At 49.4% G+C, this 17,338-nt stretch overlaps 1 protein-coding gene across 5 annotated transcripts in view; it reads right to left on the bottom strand.

Annotated features, from left to right (window-relative positions):
* The window catches only part of RGS3 (regulator of G protein signaling 3), a 457,941-nt gene that overhangs the window by 344,804 nt on the left and 95,799 nt on the right, over positions 1-17,338 (bottom strand). For 3 of the 5 annotated variants that reach the window (XM_075579463.1, XM_075579464.1, XM_075579467.1), the window contains exons 4-5: positions 16,518-16,857; positions 3,506-3,545 (exon numbers count right to left, since the gene is read on the bottom strand). In XM_075579463.1, coding sequence (XP_075435578.1) covers positions 3,506-3,545; positions 16,518-16,857 — 380 coding nt within the window. Of the gene's footprint in view, positions 1-3,505; positions 3,546-6,272; positions 6,868-16,517; positions 16,858-17,338 lie in introns of those variants that run through there. The other 2 variants (XM_075579465.1, XM_075579466.1) reach the window with 2 other exon arrangements.

Consider the following 17,338-nt stretch of genomic DNA (forward strand, 5'->3'; position numbering starts at 1 on the left):
GACCCTGAAATGGACCAAATGACTTCTATGAGAAGGGTAACCATAACAAATTAAAAGGGATCAGGAAAAAGTCCAACTAATGGCTATAAAACAAAGATGGGGAAATAACATATGACCCGAGACTTATTACCAAATAATTCTATAACTTGTATAACAGACTATATATATATATATCATTAAAACCACAACCAGGTTTAGGAGGTTGACCTAAAAAAAAAAACAAAAAAAAAAACACTCAATACCTACAAAAATACAAATCTCCCTAAATTGAACCACGATAACCCCGAAAGTATCAACAGGGAAATTATAGCCCTCAAATTAATAGCGCAATCAAACTTTTGAAAACTTCAAAGACTTGACAGTAACGAATTTATACAGTATTACAAAAAGTATATCGGCCTATTAGCTCCCACGATGCTCAACTCCTTACTTAAAAGGGGGAAAAATCCCATAGCAGATGTCAAAAGCAGCTATCACTGTCCTCCACAAGGAGGGAAAGGACCCAATGTGGTGAGTTACAGACCAATTCCCCTAGTAAACCCCCACCTTAATTTGCAGCAAAATAATGACAAACAGGCTACAAAAACTTCTCCCAAAATCAGATAACCCCAACCAGATGGGGTTTGTTAATGAATGTGAAGCATCAGATAATACAAGGAAGGTCAGATATAATTGAGCATCGATGCAGAAAAAGCCTCCTCTGGAGGAACTTGCACTCCCTGCTTCAAGCAGCGCTCATCACACCGGCTGAAGCTGTAACCCTGAGCGATTATCCACAGCATGGCCCACCGGCGGCCTCATGGACTGACTACTCCTTGGGTGCGGAAGTCCGGGCTTCAGCGGGAGGGAGAAGTGGACAATTCCCTGGATCAACTACTCAAAGACTATCAGGTAAGCCCCCCTTCTACTTACAGAAAACAAAACAAAGCAGCTCAAATAGGACAGCTCAAATAGGACAGAAAAAGACTACGTGAGGAGTTAAGGAGGGGCTTGTTGTGGTCCTCCCACAGAGAGAGATTTTTGTCCTCTCTCAGCTGGAGGATGGAACTTAACCCATTGATGAGCACTGCCATGGGGACAAACAGGAAAATGCCAATATATATTTAAATATATTTGCTTATAGATAAATACACATTTTGAAAGACTTTACAATTAATTACAATTCGCAATGCATTGCTGGCCCTTTGGGTTGTACAGGCATTAATGCCATTAGGGAACACCAACTTTAATTAGCAGCTCATTAATTCTAATAACCTTGTTAAATGTGAACAACTCCAGTGTTTGATTTGCCGGATTCACTTTTTGTCTCAAAGGACCAGCAGCAAAAAAAACAACTGGCTCACTGGCCAAGCGCAATATCCAGAAGAGTTTCTTAATCCGCATTTGACCGTCGTTGTTAAAATTTCAAAAGCAACGATTAACTTATGACCATTTTCAAATTGTGGGTCCTTTCAGAAGGTCTTGAAATAAAATAGGAGGAAATGAGAAAGAAACTCATGGTCTGTGCAACATTCTCCAAAAACGGGCTTAAGTATTTCTGGACCTTTCCCTGCTGTTCCATTGATGTGTACGATATGGCAGAGGAATACCAATCTTTATCAAAGTAATGTTAAACATACTGCTCAGTGGGGTGTAAATGTCCTTCAAATCAAAACGTGCGTTAAATAGCTAGTGGTTTGTTTTTCCCACAGTGGAGAGAAGGTTTAGCTCTATTCCACACAGGATTTCAGTTCTCACGCACAACAAAGGGTTGTTATATGAAACCGTAAGGAAGGGATCCGCCGTCGGTACTTTGTAGCAAGATGCACATGTTTTATTACACATTGTTGGCACTAGAAAATTCTGATTTCAAAGAAACATGGAACAATTTTTAAAAACGGAACAGAAATAAATATATTGCAATCTTCTTGCCAACATGCCAGTTTAGGGTAATGGGGATAAACAATCTAAAACCTGCAATTTACTGGCGAATGCAAAGGAGAAAGACGATGGTGCCCAATCTGCAGACGGTGTTTATTGCCATCGTTTCCAGTTAATGTCTGTTCCCATAATGAAGTGATATACCCGTGAAGCACTTGGGGTCGTTTTACATGGTATCTTTATTTAGACAGATCCACATCTGGGATCAAACCGTTCATTAGCAACACTCCTAGAACCAAAGCGAACGAATGGGAGTGATATCATAACAAGGGTTAAGGGTTAAGTGTAGTTAAAAATGTTTTACGCTTCACGGATATGAATAAAATAGTGTTACGTCATTTGTTAAACTTGAAATGTCTTTATAGTGCCCAAATGCTGTAGCGGGTTTTTCACAATCCAACTTGGCCGGATTACACGTCCTTACCACTTCATGACTCTACTTTTGTATATATATTTCTCATTTTGTTTGGCCAATGATGGCAGCATCGTTAATTTAAAGATATAATGAGACAGAACAATAATTCTAACAAAAAAAAAAAGAATCAGATGCCGGCAACTGTGGATGACACAGAGCACGATCTGATAAAGCAGAGGCTTTATAGCAGGGGTGGGCAACTCCAGTCCTCGAGGGCAACCAGCAGGTCAGGTTTTCAGGATATCCTTGCTTCAGCGCAGGTGGTTGTCTTCGACTGAGCCATCTATGCTGAAGCAGGGATATCCTGTAGACCTGACCTGTTGGTGGCCATTGAGGACTGGAGTTGCCCGCCCCCTGCTTTGGATGGTGCGATGACTGACAATATCCTGCGTTTAGTAAAGAACAATAATTTCCAGATAACATTCAAATGACCTGGGCTTGAAATAGAAAGTGACTAATTTATACACAAAGCACGAGTAAGTAAAACATTTACTACAAGGCGGATTGAATATTTCTCAGGAAGGCAATTACATTGACAACTATATATATATATATATATATATATATATATATATATATATATATATATATATATATATATATATATATATATATTCATTTATTTTTCCCGGTATGTGGGCCTGCCCCTTTAATAGCAAGAGGAATAACAGGTAAATGATCCCCCTCCCCCCCCATGTGTTACAGTATGGTGGTCCTATGCTGCCTTCATTGCACAGTTGGGAGATTGGCAAAAGTTGCAGAGGTTTTGCTAAATTTGTCTATTTTGCAAATTTTTGGGGACAAAAGCAAATCTTACTTGTAGTTTGCCCCAAGAGTCTTCGCAGTCTTTCTGTCTCGCTTCCAACGTATCAAATTTGTCACAAAATTGCTGGAGAAAATGTGATTATGTTGAAAAAGTGGATGGGAACAAAAAAAAGGTTTTGCATTGGAGCGGGTTTCACGAAAACTACGCACCAACATCTGCCTGCTGTGCAAAGGTTTCAGCTCGTCGGCTCTCCTTGTGCAAGTCACTATCTCATGGTGCCTCCGGCATCAAGATTAGACTGTAAGCTCCTTGGGCAAGAGACCCAACTTTACGTATTACTGACATATTAGTCTCTACCAGTGAAAGATCTCATTTATTATGTAATAAACCAAGCGGGAACTCACCAGCAGTTTCATCCTTTTCTTGATAAACTGGTCTCAAAACCTGCAATTGAAACACAAGATTGTATATAGAATACTTTAAAATGTCAACACAACTAAGGATTCACATATATATACTCTAACGCAGGGGGTAGAAAAATCCCAGGTGCCTGGTCGATAGGCACCTATAAATCCACACTTGGCACCTGTGTTTTAAACTGCTGCTGGTCATGTGATCTCCCGTCTCTGCCGAGGCTTCTGTGAGTTGTAGTATACTCATGACCCCCAAATAGGTCAGGTTTTTAGGATATTCCAGCTCCAGCACAGGTGGTGTAGTCTTCAACTGCACCTCAAATTGAGCCACCTGTGCTGAAGCTGGGATATCCTAAAAGCCTAACAGGAGGGGGGGGGGCACTGGACTAAGGGTTAAGAAAACATTTGGATAGGCAAGCCCTTCCCCATTCAGGGCCCTTAAGAAATTCAGTTTGCAGTTTATTCCGAGCTAAACAAAAGCAGCCAAATATTTGCTTTTAGCACCGTTACATTAGTCAATTAGATACTGTAATTCACAGAAAAATTTTTTATGGCCAAGTTTGTGAGATTGCACATTTAAGTGGTTATTATAAGCCGGGCTCTACGGGACCTGTAATTCAGAGTACCCAAATGTCTTCCTTAGATAGAGTTCAGTCGGAATACCCAGAGGTGCCGTTCTACTTACCCAGCAATGCATTGCGGGACACACTGGCAGACAAGCAGTTAACACTCTTCCCATATTCATAGCCAAACCCAGATCTGAAAAACGTCTCAATGTTCCAAATAAGATACAAGGTGTCCTGGCTTGCCAGCAGTTGTGCTGTACGTGCAGCAGCGAGGGGACACCTCAAGGTCACAACCACAAGGTCACAACTACAAGGTCAACTCCTAGTACAGAGCAATGTCTACAAACCGTTCTCTCTACTTTTCAGGGACCCCCAGAAATACAAAATGTGAAATTTTATTTGCCGAAAAGTGTAGCATTTTGTGGTCTGTGGAAACTAGCTGTAACGGGTATTCCCCCCCCCCCCCCCCAATCGCAGATCTGATGTGGGTGCAAGGAACATACGGTGTTACCATAGGTGTGGTGCATTACCTGTTGGTTCGCAGGAGGGCTGAGCTTCCGCCACGGGGAACCTGGGGCAATTATACTAGGGGTACTCACTTACAACGATGCAGCGCCTCCACCTGCGATGGCTCCCACCAGAGGGGGAGTGATTCCTCGGAGGACAATCAATAATACCATACACAGTGATTTATATATTAACTAATACCATTTACTGGGAACAGCATATAACACATCATCACATCAATACCATAACATATCAGAACAGGTGTCCCTCTCTCGAGGAGACACTTACTGCGACGTCCAGCAGGACGCTTCCCCAACACCAAGTGATCCCACCCAGTGTCCAAAGAACCCCACCCAATGTCCCGCACTCTTGCAGAGAGAGTCAATAGGTGACTGCGCAGTCACTATTTATACTAAGGGCCCTTTGGTGTACTTGTGTGTTAGATAGTACCTGCCGAGCACTCACGTGCTCGGATCTCCAACTGGCTTCACAAAGGATCTGTCGTGTGATGGTTCCGTCTGATCCTACACCGGACTCCTATGTACGCGCGGACCGCCAGGGGCGATCCGAACCTGGAAGCAGTCTCTGTGGACCCCAACTTGGATCCGTACCTCGTAGCAGGAACCGCAGCGTCCGCTGTGTCCCTGTCTAATCTACCCTACCGTGACAGGATCCCTAACATAGGACCTGTCCCTACAGCACTGAATGACACGCGCTATACTATAGGCCGTCCCTATAGCACAGCAACCTGTAATGGCTTTAGGGAAACTCCTAGGGACCTACAGGGGTTAATAACCTGCCCCACTCCCCTAACTCTTCCCAGCCCTGACTGTTACTAATCTAATCCCAGCGCCTGCAGCAACAAGCTGTGACCCACTGGATGTGTGCAGCCAACGTGCTACACAACAAGGTGCCTGCCTGTCAGACCTCACAGCACTGACAGCCGTGACTCTGACAAGGCAGCACTACACTAAGGGCAGCGTCCCTATCTTGGGCCTCCCTCATCACTTACCCACTAAACTAGTGGGGAGTTGGGGCCTACCTGGGGTGTGGGTACCTATATGGGTGCAGGAGCTGCACTCGCTCCCCGCACCCTTCCTTCCCTCACAGCTCCCTGACTCCAACTCACTTAACTGATCACTATCAGCGCATGCAGCAACACCCTGCAACTTAACACTACGTCCGCTGCTGCCTTTCTTCCCTTCTGTTCCCCAGCTCCCACTAATGCAAGTGACAGGGTCGCTAACCTGAGGGCTGTCCCTGGCAACACTCACTTTACTGGGGAGCTGAGCTATCGCGGGCCCTGGGGGTACTGGCATAGTACAGGTACAGCTCTTTTCTATGGGGACCGCGTGCGCGATCTTTACTGCGCATGGGCGAAGATCGAGCCACAACCAAGAGGGCAGTGCCCGCCGGGAGCAGTTGCCGTCCCCTTCCCCCACTGCCACAGGGGTAAGGCAGAGGGCAAAGGAAGATCAGGGGAACTGGGGGTGACCCCCTTACATAGCTGTAACGGGTTTTCCCCCCCCCCAATCTCACATTGGCCCGGGTAATCTAACCAATCCCCATTACGTGTTCGTGTCTGGTGGTGCACCTGTAGGCAACAGGGCTCCTGAGTCTCCCGCTTGATGGTATTAGAGGATGTCATCCAGACAGGCAGCTGAGGTAGTGTGTGCGAGTCCTACCTATATCCAGTGCAGTGCCTCCACCTCATCAGGATCTGTGCTTCCGCAGGGAGATGGTCCTGGTGAGGGACTCCTTCTTGGTGGTGCCATCCACTGCTGAGTCACTTCACACTCACACAGTGGAGGTATATTCGAACAGGGCATCTTTATTGATGGTTGGTATGGGCAAGCTGCCCCTCACAGATAACAGCTCAGCCACTCATCTCCTTGCAGCATTCCATTAGGAAGGTCCCTTCTCTAATAGATCTGCTTTCCACCTCTACTCTCAGAGAGATTCTCCAGCTTCTCTGGCTGCTGTCAGCTCCTCTCCTGAGCTGCTTTGTCTATCTCAGCTCCTCTAACTCTGCTGCGTATGCTCACTGACTCACAGCTAGCAGGAGACACTGCAACATTGTTGCAGACCTTCACGTGCCTCTCAGTGAACAGAGCAGCACAACAACAGGAAACTGAACTCCTAACTTTAGGCAGTGCTGTGTCTTATATCACCCCCCAGAGAACAAACATGCTCTGTATCACTAAGTGGGAACACACTGCATGTTGTCACTTCCTTTGGGGACATATGACACCTCACCAGGGTGTGAGGGCAAACCTCATTGATAGCATGCTGGCAATCCTGCACACTTACCAGGTTTACTGCCAGAATGAGAAAGAGATATGTACACCAATTTTAGACATGGCTACATTATCCCCCAGGTGGAATCCCAACGCCCACGCTTGGGACCTAAATTTGCGGAACCTTCCTTCAGGTAGCACTGCAAAACATAACAACACATTATTACAGTACATATCTTTTCTCATAAACATAATAACAGACACATCCTAACGTAGATGTGTAACAACCAGAATTACCCCCTGCTGTAGTATCCATTACTGGTACCCCTATACCCTCTTAAGGTGGCTTACGTACAGCATGGTCCACTGGGCTTAAAGCATCAATGTGGTAACACTCTGGGTGACATACTGGACACCCACAATCAGCCCATAATTCTGGCATGGATGCTAATGGACCGAAAGGATCATGCCCATACACCTCCCTAAGGCATCTCCTGGGGATGTAGCATATCCCCTCTGGACTACACCACGTCTCATCTAACCCGCCAGGATCCCAATTTTCTTCTCCTAATCCTTCCTCTTCATCAGTGCCATATCCCCTATCTTCATCAGGGGACCTCATTTCGAACTTACTTTCTCCCTCCCATGGATGGTGAAAATAAAGTAACCACTTTTGGCGATCCCTAATAACTCTTTCTGCCAGTGGAGGCACATAGGGGGTTCCCCGGGCAATAGGCATAATATGAGCAACATTACCCAAATCCCTAGATGAAACTGCCAATGTTCCTGGGGACCCAAAATTTGACCCAATGCTCTTAGAATCACATCCCACCACAACAGTACGATTGTCATCATTAGGGCTGTATAACATTCTTTGCATAGCCATTTTCCTCCCCGATCCCTCACCATAGGCAAAATAGTCACCCCAGTCCAGATTTTCCCCAGTCCATTCTTCAAAAGTGGCTCGGGACTCCCCAGACAACCCTTGGCTAGACTGTGACCCGTAGGAAAAAGTGACAGGGGCAGGGATTTTAACTATGGCCGGGGGTTGGGCATAGGGAAACACTGCCGGCATACGCGGGGCTACGACCCGCAACTTCTCGCTACCTTGCCCAGTACCATCGGACTGGCACTCTGGTTCACTCACCTCCTTACTCCCAGGCTTCCGCACGGCCTGCTGGCTCTTCTCGGACCCAGGCAACCTGGTACAGCTGCTTGGCCGAGAGGACACAGCCATCTCGTTGGACTCGCCGCCATCTTGCGTTGGGTTCCCAACCGGAACCTCTTCCTCCAGAACGACATCCGCCGCCGGAAGTGATGGTTCTGCTCTCTGCTCCGTCCGGGCCTGGGCTAGGCCTTTCTCCGCCGTTGCCACCACCGGCGCCTGTGGAGGGTAAGGATGTATCTCACCGCTCCGTCGGCTTGGGATGGGTTCCTCTCCACCGTCTGTTCCGTCAGTCACCACGGCCGTGGGACTCCGCCTCTCAGGTTGTTTCTGCACCGGCGACACGAGACTCCGCTCTGCCACGACACAGGTAATTGCCGGTTCTTTTCCAGCACCGCTGTAGTGGTCCGCCGGTGGGCGCATCACCACCGATGGTTCGCTCGGTTCCATGGATAACGGGGCAGGTGATTCCTGCTCGGGAACCGGGTCTAAAATGTTCACTTGGGCACACAGGCCCTCTACAACCTCCACAGCTGGTTGACTACTGTCTTCAGTAGTACAGGATGGGGTAGGGACATCTCCGCAGGGGAACAGCGTCGGGGCGCCTCGCATTCACTGGTGGCCATCGGCCTGAAGCGGTCCTGCTCCGGCGGTACCAGTGGTAGCGATCCCCCTTCTCCCTGGGCAGTCACCTTACCCTTCGTTGATTCCGTTAGCTGTGGTTCCATTATCTGGGGTTCCGTTTTTGGTACCGGATCTGGAACCGTCTCTGTCATCGGGGCTTGGAACTCCTCAAGCGTAGGCAGAAAAGGGCTAGACACAAGATGGTTTGCTCCGTTCACAAAGAAAATAGCTCCCCAAACAAGTTCTTTTCCCAGAAATACACAATCAGAGACCAAACACCTCAAGCTGGTGATTCCGTCAGTGGATATTTCCAGGACCCCTTTAGGCAATGAATAATAGGCAAAGTCCATATCGCCCTTCCTCACTTTATGCAGACACGGGCACAAAAGAAATGGGTGACTTACTTTCCTTGCTCGCCATGCCCCTGGTAGCTGAGGTTGTGGTTTGCTGCATTCTGTTTCTTTCTTAGGGGGAACAGAAGTTGCTACTGGCAGTTCACTGTGCACACTCCCCCTGGTGGACTCTAGAGGAGGGGCGGCACACTCTTTCAAGGAGTGACTCTGGCTCTGCGCTGAGTCACTCACATCACCGGGGAGGGGCTCTGAGTCCGTCACAGTCCTTGAGGGTGCGGCCACAGCTTTCGCGCCACACCTCCCCGCAGGGTGGAGTTTTTCTTTTGGCGCCAATCCCGGCCAACTTTCTTCAAGTTTAGCATTTGCAGCATTTTCTGCAACTGGCCCACGCGGTCTCCCAGGGAAGCGGGAACCGCCATTTTGGATCGCTCTGCCATCCATATTCGCAGCAGTTGAAACTTCATGTTTCTCTATCTCATCCACTAGCCACTCTAAGGACAGGGGGCCACCCCGCCTCCAGGAGCACCGCATCTTGGCCACGACAGGATGGTCAGGTATCGCTCCTCTCAGAACTTGATAACAAAAGTACACTTCCACCTCAGTGGCCTTAATACGATCCCCTTTTCGCATCTCCCGTAAGACTGCTCCAATCCGCTGGAGGAAATCAGATAGCTCCTCTCCGTCTTTCTGACGAAGACTGAAGTACCGCTTCATCAATTGTCCTATGTCCTCTTCACTTACAATGGACTGATTGAGCATTACTACTGACTCCAACTTCGTCGCCATTTTGGTTGCTGTGTTTGTTCTGATTGTACATGGAGCTCCTCTCTGCGGGGCAGCTGCCATACTGATACAACAAACATGCCTTGTGCACCACCTTGTGTACCTAATGTAGATCTGACTCGTGTTTGCACTACCTCAGGCTAGGCTCACTCTTGCTGTGTCTGCTGTATCTCCTTCCTCCCAGTCTGTGCTCCCTTCGGTAAGTGATCTGGAATGGACTAGAGTACTCTTCCATGCAGTACTTGGGCGTCTACCTACTGTTGGCTAGCCTAGTGCAGATCCTCTCCAGAATTCCTGACCACGTTAACAGGCTATCCCTTCAGGCATCCTACCCCTAGCGCTACCTCAAGGTGACTAGGACAGCTATAGCCCCTCTCCAGACCCACTAACTCCTCTCAGGTTCCCAGGGTATCCCTGCGGTTCCATCCCAACGCAGCACAAAGTGGCAGCATACACTTTCCCTGTTTCCTAGTGTGCCTAGCAAAAGCCTGTCCTGTTGACAGGTATCTCAGCAGCGCCTCCAATTGTAACGGGTTTTCCCCCCCCCAATCTCACATTGGCCCGGGTAATCTAACCAATCCCCATTACGTGTTCGTGTCTGGTGGTGCACCTGTAGGCAACAGGGCTCCTGAGTCTCCCGCTTGATGGTATTAGAGGATGTCATCCAGACAGGCAGCTGAGGTAGTGTGTGCGAGTCCTACCTATATCCAGTGCAGTGCCTCCACCTCATCAGGATCTGTGCTTCCGCAGGGAGATGGTCCTGGTGAGGGACTCCTTCTTGGTGGTGCCATCCACTGCTGAGTCACCTCACACTCACACAGTGGAGGTATATTCGAACAGGGCATCTTTATTGATGGTTGGTATGGGCAAGCTGCCCCTCACAGATAACAGCTCAGCCACTCATCTCCTTGCAGCATTCCATTAGGAAGGTCCCTTCTCTAATAGATCTGCTTTCCACCTCTACTCTCAGAGAGATTCTCCAGCTTCTCTGGCTGCTGTCAGCTCCTCTCCTGAGCTGCTTTGTCTCTCTCAGCTCCTCTAACTCTGCTGCGTATGCTCACTGACTCACAGCTAGCAGGAGACACTGCAACATTGTTGCAGACCTTCACATGCCTCTCAGTGAACAGAGCAGCACAACAACAGGAAACTGAACTCCTAACTTTAGGCAGTGCTGTGTCTTATATCACCCCCCAGAGAACAAACATGCTCTGTATCACTAAGTGGGAACACACTGCATGTTGTCACTTCCTTTGGGGACATATGACACCTCACCAGGGTGTGAGGGCAAACCTCATTGATAGCATGCTGGCAATCCTGCACACTTACCAGGTTTACTGCCAGCATGAGAAAGAGATATGTACACCAATTTTAGACATGGCTACATAGCATTTAAAGGTAATTTTGTCAACAGCTTAAAATGTGTTCCATCACCAATGTGAAACCATCCTAAAATAACAGTTATGTGGCATTACTTGCTATGCGTCTGACTGAGGCCGACAGACATGAGGGAAGCCAGGAAGAGACTCCGCATCAGATCACTCGAATATCCTTGGCTAATACTGTCATGCAGACAGAGCAAGGGTGGCCAACTTCAATCCTCAAGGGCCACCAACAGGTCAGGTTTACAGCATATCCCTGTTTCAGCACAGGTGGCTCAATCAGTGGCTCAGTCAAAACTGAGCCACCTGTGCTAAAGCCGGGATATTCTGAAAACCTGACCTGTTGTCCCTTGAGGACAGGAGTTGGCCGCCCCTGAGATGGCATTTAATAACCTAAACAGATGTTATTAGCAGAAGTTTATTATAATCACTGTGCGGTCCTAATTGGCAACATATATTTGATTTACAAATAAGTCAAAACACGCAGCCGTACAACCCTCAGTCGCTACAGAGATTCGGATCGGTTTAATAACTCTTTTCAAATGCAAGGCGAAAAAGAGCATTGTGTTGTTTACGGCAGGGGGTGCGCCAAGTTTTGATCCTGCGCCCCCTCCTGCCTTCTCACCTCCCGGCTCGCGCCCCCCCTCCTCCTGCAAGGCTCCAGCATCAAATGACACAGTGGGGTCATGTGATGTCACGTGGCGTCATTTGATGCTGGTTAGCATCGAGACGCGTCGCCAAAGATCAGGTAGGAGAATCGGCAGAGGCTTCGCGCGCTTCCCCCGGCACTTAATTTAAGTGCCTTAGGGGAGAGCGCAGGACCTCTGTAGCCGCCACACCCCCCCCGGAAAGTCTCCCACCCCCCCCTGGGGGGTGCGACCCCCACTTTGTGCACCCTGGTCTACGGCACGGAAAGCGGCCGCGGATATGCAAACTGTGTTTGTGTACGCTAAGGGCAGCGCTACGTGGAAATTGTCATTTAAAATAACAACAGTTAGCACGTTTTTACTTATTAACTCCGGTGGAACCGCACCTTTTACACAAGCTTTCCCAAACCGCTACATGCTGACTGAAGCCATAAATACCTCTCTGATATCTGATGGCAAACATGCCAGCCACGTATAAGAGCGCACAGTGATTTCAAAGCAAATGTTATGTTGTTGAGGCCGCAATTCCCCTTTCCCAGGGAATACACACCTCTTAGTTCCTCAAAGTGCCAGGACAATCAAAGCGGGAGACTGTCACGTTTTGATATGGAATAAACTGATCACATTTGGTTTATATCTGGAGCGGGGACTGATTTTTGAGCTTGTTGCACATCTTAAGGGACCTTCCCCCCCCCCCCCTCCGTACCGCATGCATGATATAAACTAAAACCAGTTGATTGCATCCCAAAAAAAATCAAAATAGCGCAACGTTTCGAACTACACAGGTTTTTTTTAAGTGAAACTTCTTTAGTGACACCTACTTCTGATGGGGCAAAACTGGAGAGATGGGAGACGAAATATGAAACGGAAGTGACGTCATGGCTTCCCCCCCCCCTCGCTTCCCCCACACGCCTGCTCTCACATGCGGCGGCGGCGGCGATAGCAGCCGGGGCCGCTCCTAATCACTGCCGCTCCCCCCACACTAACATATTGCCGCCGGCGCCGCTCCTAACGGCAGCCATTCCCCCCCACACGTCCGCACAGACATAGGAGGTTGAGGCGCATGCGCAGATTTGACCGCCGGGTCCGTCAGGTTGAGGCGCATGCGCAGATGTGACCGCCGGGTCCCTCAGGTTGAGGCGCATGCGCAGATGTGACCGCCGGGTCCCTCAGGTTGAGGCGCATGCGCAGATGTGACCGCCGGGTCCCTCAGGCCAGGAAGCTATCTGTGCGAGCATGCGCACAATCGGCCGTTGATGCGAGGCAGCGCATGCGCAGAGTCGCCCACCCCTCGTAGCAGCGTCGGAGGCTGAAGATGAAGCGGCGCCGAGAGTGGAGATTCAGCTGTCCCCATCCCTCCCCGATCCACCCGATTGAACGATGACAGGACAGCACAGCACGGGGGTGGGGGTGGCGGAGACAGGCCAAGAAACATAGAGAGACCGAGGGTACCCTGAGGCCCCCCCTGCCACCACTGCCTCCATGTCGCGATCTGGTAGGAATGGGGGGGGACTGCTGAAAGGGGCTGGGGGCAGGACAAGAGTGCTGGGTGGGCAGGACAAGGGTACTGGGGGGCAGGACAAGGGTGCTGTGGGGCAGGACAAGGGTGCTGGGGGGCAGGACAAGGGTGCTGGGGGCTGGGGGCAGGACAAAGGTGCTGGGGGGCAGGACAAGAGTGCTGGGGGGCAGGACAAGGGTGCTGGGGGGCAGGACAAGGGTGCTGGGGGGCAGGACAAGAGTGCTGGGGGGCAGGACAAGGGTGCTGGGGGGCAGGACAAGGGTGCTGGGGGGCAGGACAAGGGTGCTGGGGGGCAGGACAAGGGTGCTGGGGGCAGGGGGCAGGACAAGGGTGCTGGGGGGAGGACAAGGGTGCTGGGGGAGGACAAGGGTGCTGGGGGAGGACAAGGGTGCTGGAGAGGGGCAAGGGAGCTGGGGGGGGGGCAAGGGTGCTGGGGGGAGGACAAGGGTGCTGGGGGGAGTCAGGAGAGAGGGGGCAGGGGGGAGTCAGGAGAGAGGGGGCAGGGTTGAGTCAGGAGAGAGGGGGCAGGACACAGACAGAGAGACATACACATCACACATACACTGACAGACACACACACACATTGGCTGACACATACACACACTGACTGACGCACACACACACACACTGACTGACGCACACACACACACACTGACTGACGCACACACTGACACACACTGACACACTGACACATGCACGCACACTGACACACGCACGCACACTGACACACGCACACGCACGCACACTCTGACACACGCACACACACTCTGACACACGCACACTAACACACGCATGCACACTCTGACACACACACGCACACTCTGACGCACGCACACACACACTCTGACACACACACACCCCAGTGATGCACCGAACACCGCCCCAGAATGATGTGCCTATCCCCCCCCCCACCTCCCACCCCTGTGAGCTCCCCCACCCGCTCAACATCCATGATGCTGGTACTGCTGCCAATAAACATGGCCCCGCCAATCAAATTTACTCATGCTCTAAGCAGTAATAATATTATTGTTACTTTATATGTTGCTGACAACACACAAAGACGTTTCACTTACTATGCGCGTGCACAGCACACACAGCTTTTTTTTTTTTTTTTGTCTAGCACAGGGGTGCTTAAGTTTAGTCCTCAAGCCACCCCCCACCCCTCCCAACAGGTTAGGTTTTCAGGAAATCACAGCTTCAGTATAGGTGGCTCAGGGGCTCAAACTGAGCCTTTGGTTGAGCCACGCTGAAGCAGGGACGGATTGAGCCACCTGTGCTGAAGCAGGTTTAGCCCCCTGTAAACAGCACGGGCTATACCTTTCTTCCTCCTACTGTGGTAAGTCCTGTTAAGGGCAGGCACCAATAGTCATCATGGGTTTTCCCTCTTCCAAGCCCTGCCTGAGTGGTAGATGCAGGCCCCTGACTCTGCTGCAGGCATGAGCCGGAGGGGAGGTTCTGCTGACATCATGAGGGGTGGGGCTGACTCTATTTAGGAGCCAGCTCCAGTAAGTGACGGTGCTGTTCTGTCCGAGGAGTTGGAGGAGACAGTGCGGTCTCACCTGTGCAGTCGTACAGGAGCAGAGAGAGGAGAGGAGAGACTCAGCCACTTTGAGTAGAGCTGATAGCACGATAGACCCAGTGGACCAATGCCCCTCACCCCACTGCTGGGGTGATGGGGAGAATCCAGTCCCCACCCAGAGGCTAACATCTGAGGTGGGCCGCGGGGTATTGCCACCCCAGCCCAGACCATCCTGTTGGAGGAGAGACTTGGAGGGAAGGAGAGGAGGAAGGACTGGTAAAGAGAGGAGAGTGGAGTGTTAAGCAGAACATTGCTGTTGTTGTTGTGGCTGCTGGTCGCCACTACATTTGGAGTCGCTGATCTGACCAATAAAGAGACTATACTTTTATACAAAGACTGTGTTGTGAGTCTGGAGCATTTAACCCTGGACCAGAGAGGTTCTTCTATACAGGTCTTATCCCATATCCCTGGGAGTATAGAAGATGGAGGCGCTGCACCACTAAGATACCATGGAGGCTACCACCCCAGAAGCCTGGTCCTGTCTCCTCAATAACAACGCGGGAAGCTCAGGCCCTCCTGTTCCACGCAGGTATGCACCACCACTACGCATGTAATCTGCCCTCACGCACCCTAGACACCACAGATGAGTCTGGGGGGGGGGGGACAAGGGTTACACAGGGATATCCTGAAAACTCCACCAGTTTGGAAGGGGGGGGGGGGCGGGTTTGGAGTTGAGCACCCTTGTGCTAGATAAAGAACCTGTGTTAGATGCGATAAACTGGTTTTAGTTTATACCTGCAGTACGGTGGACCTCCGTTTTGTTGCTTCTACATTGTTTTTGTACTGGTGTGGTTTTCCTGGTTTGGCTGCCAGCACCCCATGAAGATAAGTAGTGACTGCTTTTACTGTACCTATATGAACTTTGTGTATTCTTTTTGAGTGCCCCAATACTTCGCTCTCTCTGACATACACAGGTGTAGCAGACTTCGTTGCTCCCGCTGATAACACAACATATTGGGTTATATGCAGAATATCAGAGTTTCCATAGATATCAATGGCATCGATAACGCAGAATATCACACAATGTGGCACTAGCGGAAACAATAGCCTTTGCTCACACACACACAGAGATAGCTGTTGAGATAATGCCACACAGGTGTCTAGCAAACAACGTTTTCACCAATTATCGTAGTATAACAGTGCTTGTAACAGTTCAGGTGGCTTTCCATAATGAATGAAATCTGTGATCTAAAAATGTGTTGGTTCATCCTTAGATCAGTGTGTGAATATGTACAGTATTGTCAGAGGGGGAAGTGTGCAGCAATTGTTAAAGCCGCAATCCTGCCAAAGTTCAAAATAAAGTCTCTAACATTTCAAGATTCAATGGGTCTTCTGCCTAGAACATGTAAGCCCCCCCCGCCTCGGTCCAACTTCCAGGAGATCCCTACCATTTATAGTTCCCAGAGACTACCACCACGCCTAATAAAGAAAATGGGGGGGGGGGTCACATTGACTTTGTAACAGATTGGTTGGTTCGCAAAGATGTTGATGGCAGCAGAATTAGTTACCATCATGCTGGAAGAAAGAGGTTCAATAGCATCAAACTTGGGGAATCTCAGTGTAGGTCGGGCTGGGTCAATCGTTCTCTGTGTCATCTAAAAACAGAACAAGCAGCAGCATGAACAGTTGCATTAGAGGTTTTACCTGAGTTCCGTGATTTAATGGAGCCAAAATGATGTAGTTGGTGTCCGCAGTGGAGGAAGCTCGGGATAAAGAAGGTAGAGTGCTCTGGGTCTTCTTTTCCGGCTTGCTGCTCCTCTCCCAGCTGTTCAGAAGTAGCCTCCCCGTCTCATCGTACATAATATGACAACTCTGTCGCTGAGGTGCGCTGAGAGACCTGGTACTATTCTTCTCCCGCTTGACAGGCTGAGACGGGAGGTCAGAGGCAGATTTACAAGACGACCTTCGGACCATGCTCTCCAGTCCGGGTTTTATTTGTGGGATGATTCTCCACACTAGAAGTGTGATCTCACCGTGGCACTTCCTGAAAAGAGCAATTGATAAGGCGGGTTATATGAACCAATTAGACACTACAGCACTACAGCCAAAGTAAACATTAACTATGCAAATGACACAAAGAATATTTCAAGGCAAAAACTACCAGAGGATATCGGGATGGAAAAGGCAAAGGGAGCACAATTCCTAATACCTACATACAGTACATATAAATGCCTGCTAAGATCACAGGTGATTGATAATACCAGCACAGCACAAACAGTAACAAATAAAGGGTAATTTATTATGTCCAAGATGCAAACATAAGCCTCCCCTGGGGAGCGAGACATCAGGGTTATATTTATGCTTATGTAGTGCTGTGCTGGTATTACAGATCACCCTGTAATCTTAACTGACTTAATTTATCGAATTCCCTTTACCTTGCACCATGTATGCCTTATATTAGGCACTTTACCGTGTGCGCGGCCATTTTTGCCCAGATTTTAAACACATTTGTGTGTCTACACACA

The sequence above is a fragment of the Ascaphus truei genome, chromosome 21 (genome assembly GCF_040206685.1).
Source record: "Ascaphus truei isolate aAscTru1 chromosome 21, aAscTru1.hap1, whole genome shotgun sequence".
In the NCBI taxonomy this organism is placed as follows: Eukaryota; Metazoa; Chordata; class Amphibia; order Anura; family Ascaphidae; genus Ascaphus; species Ascaphus truei.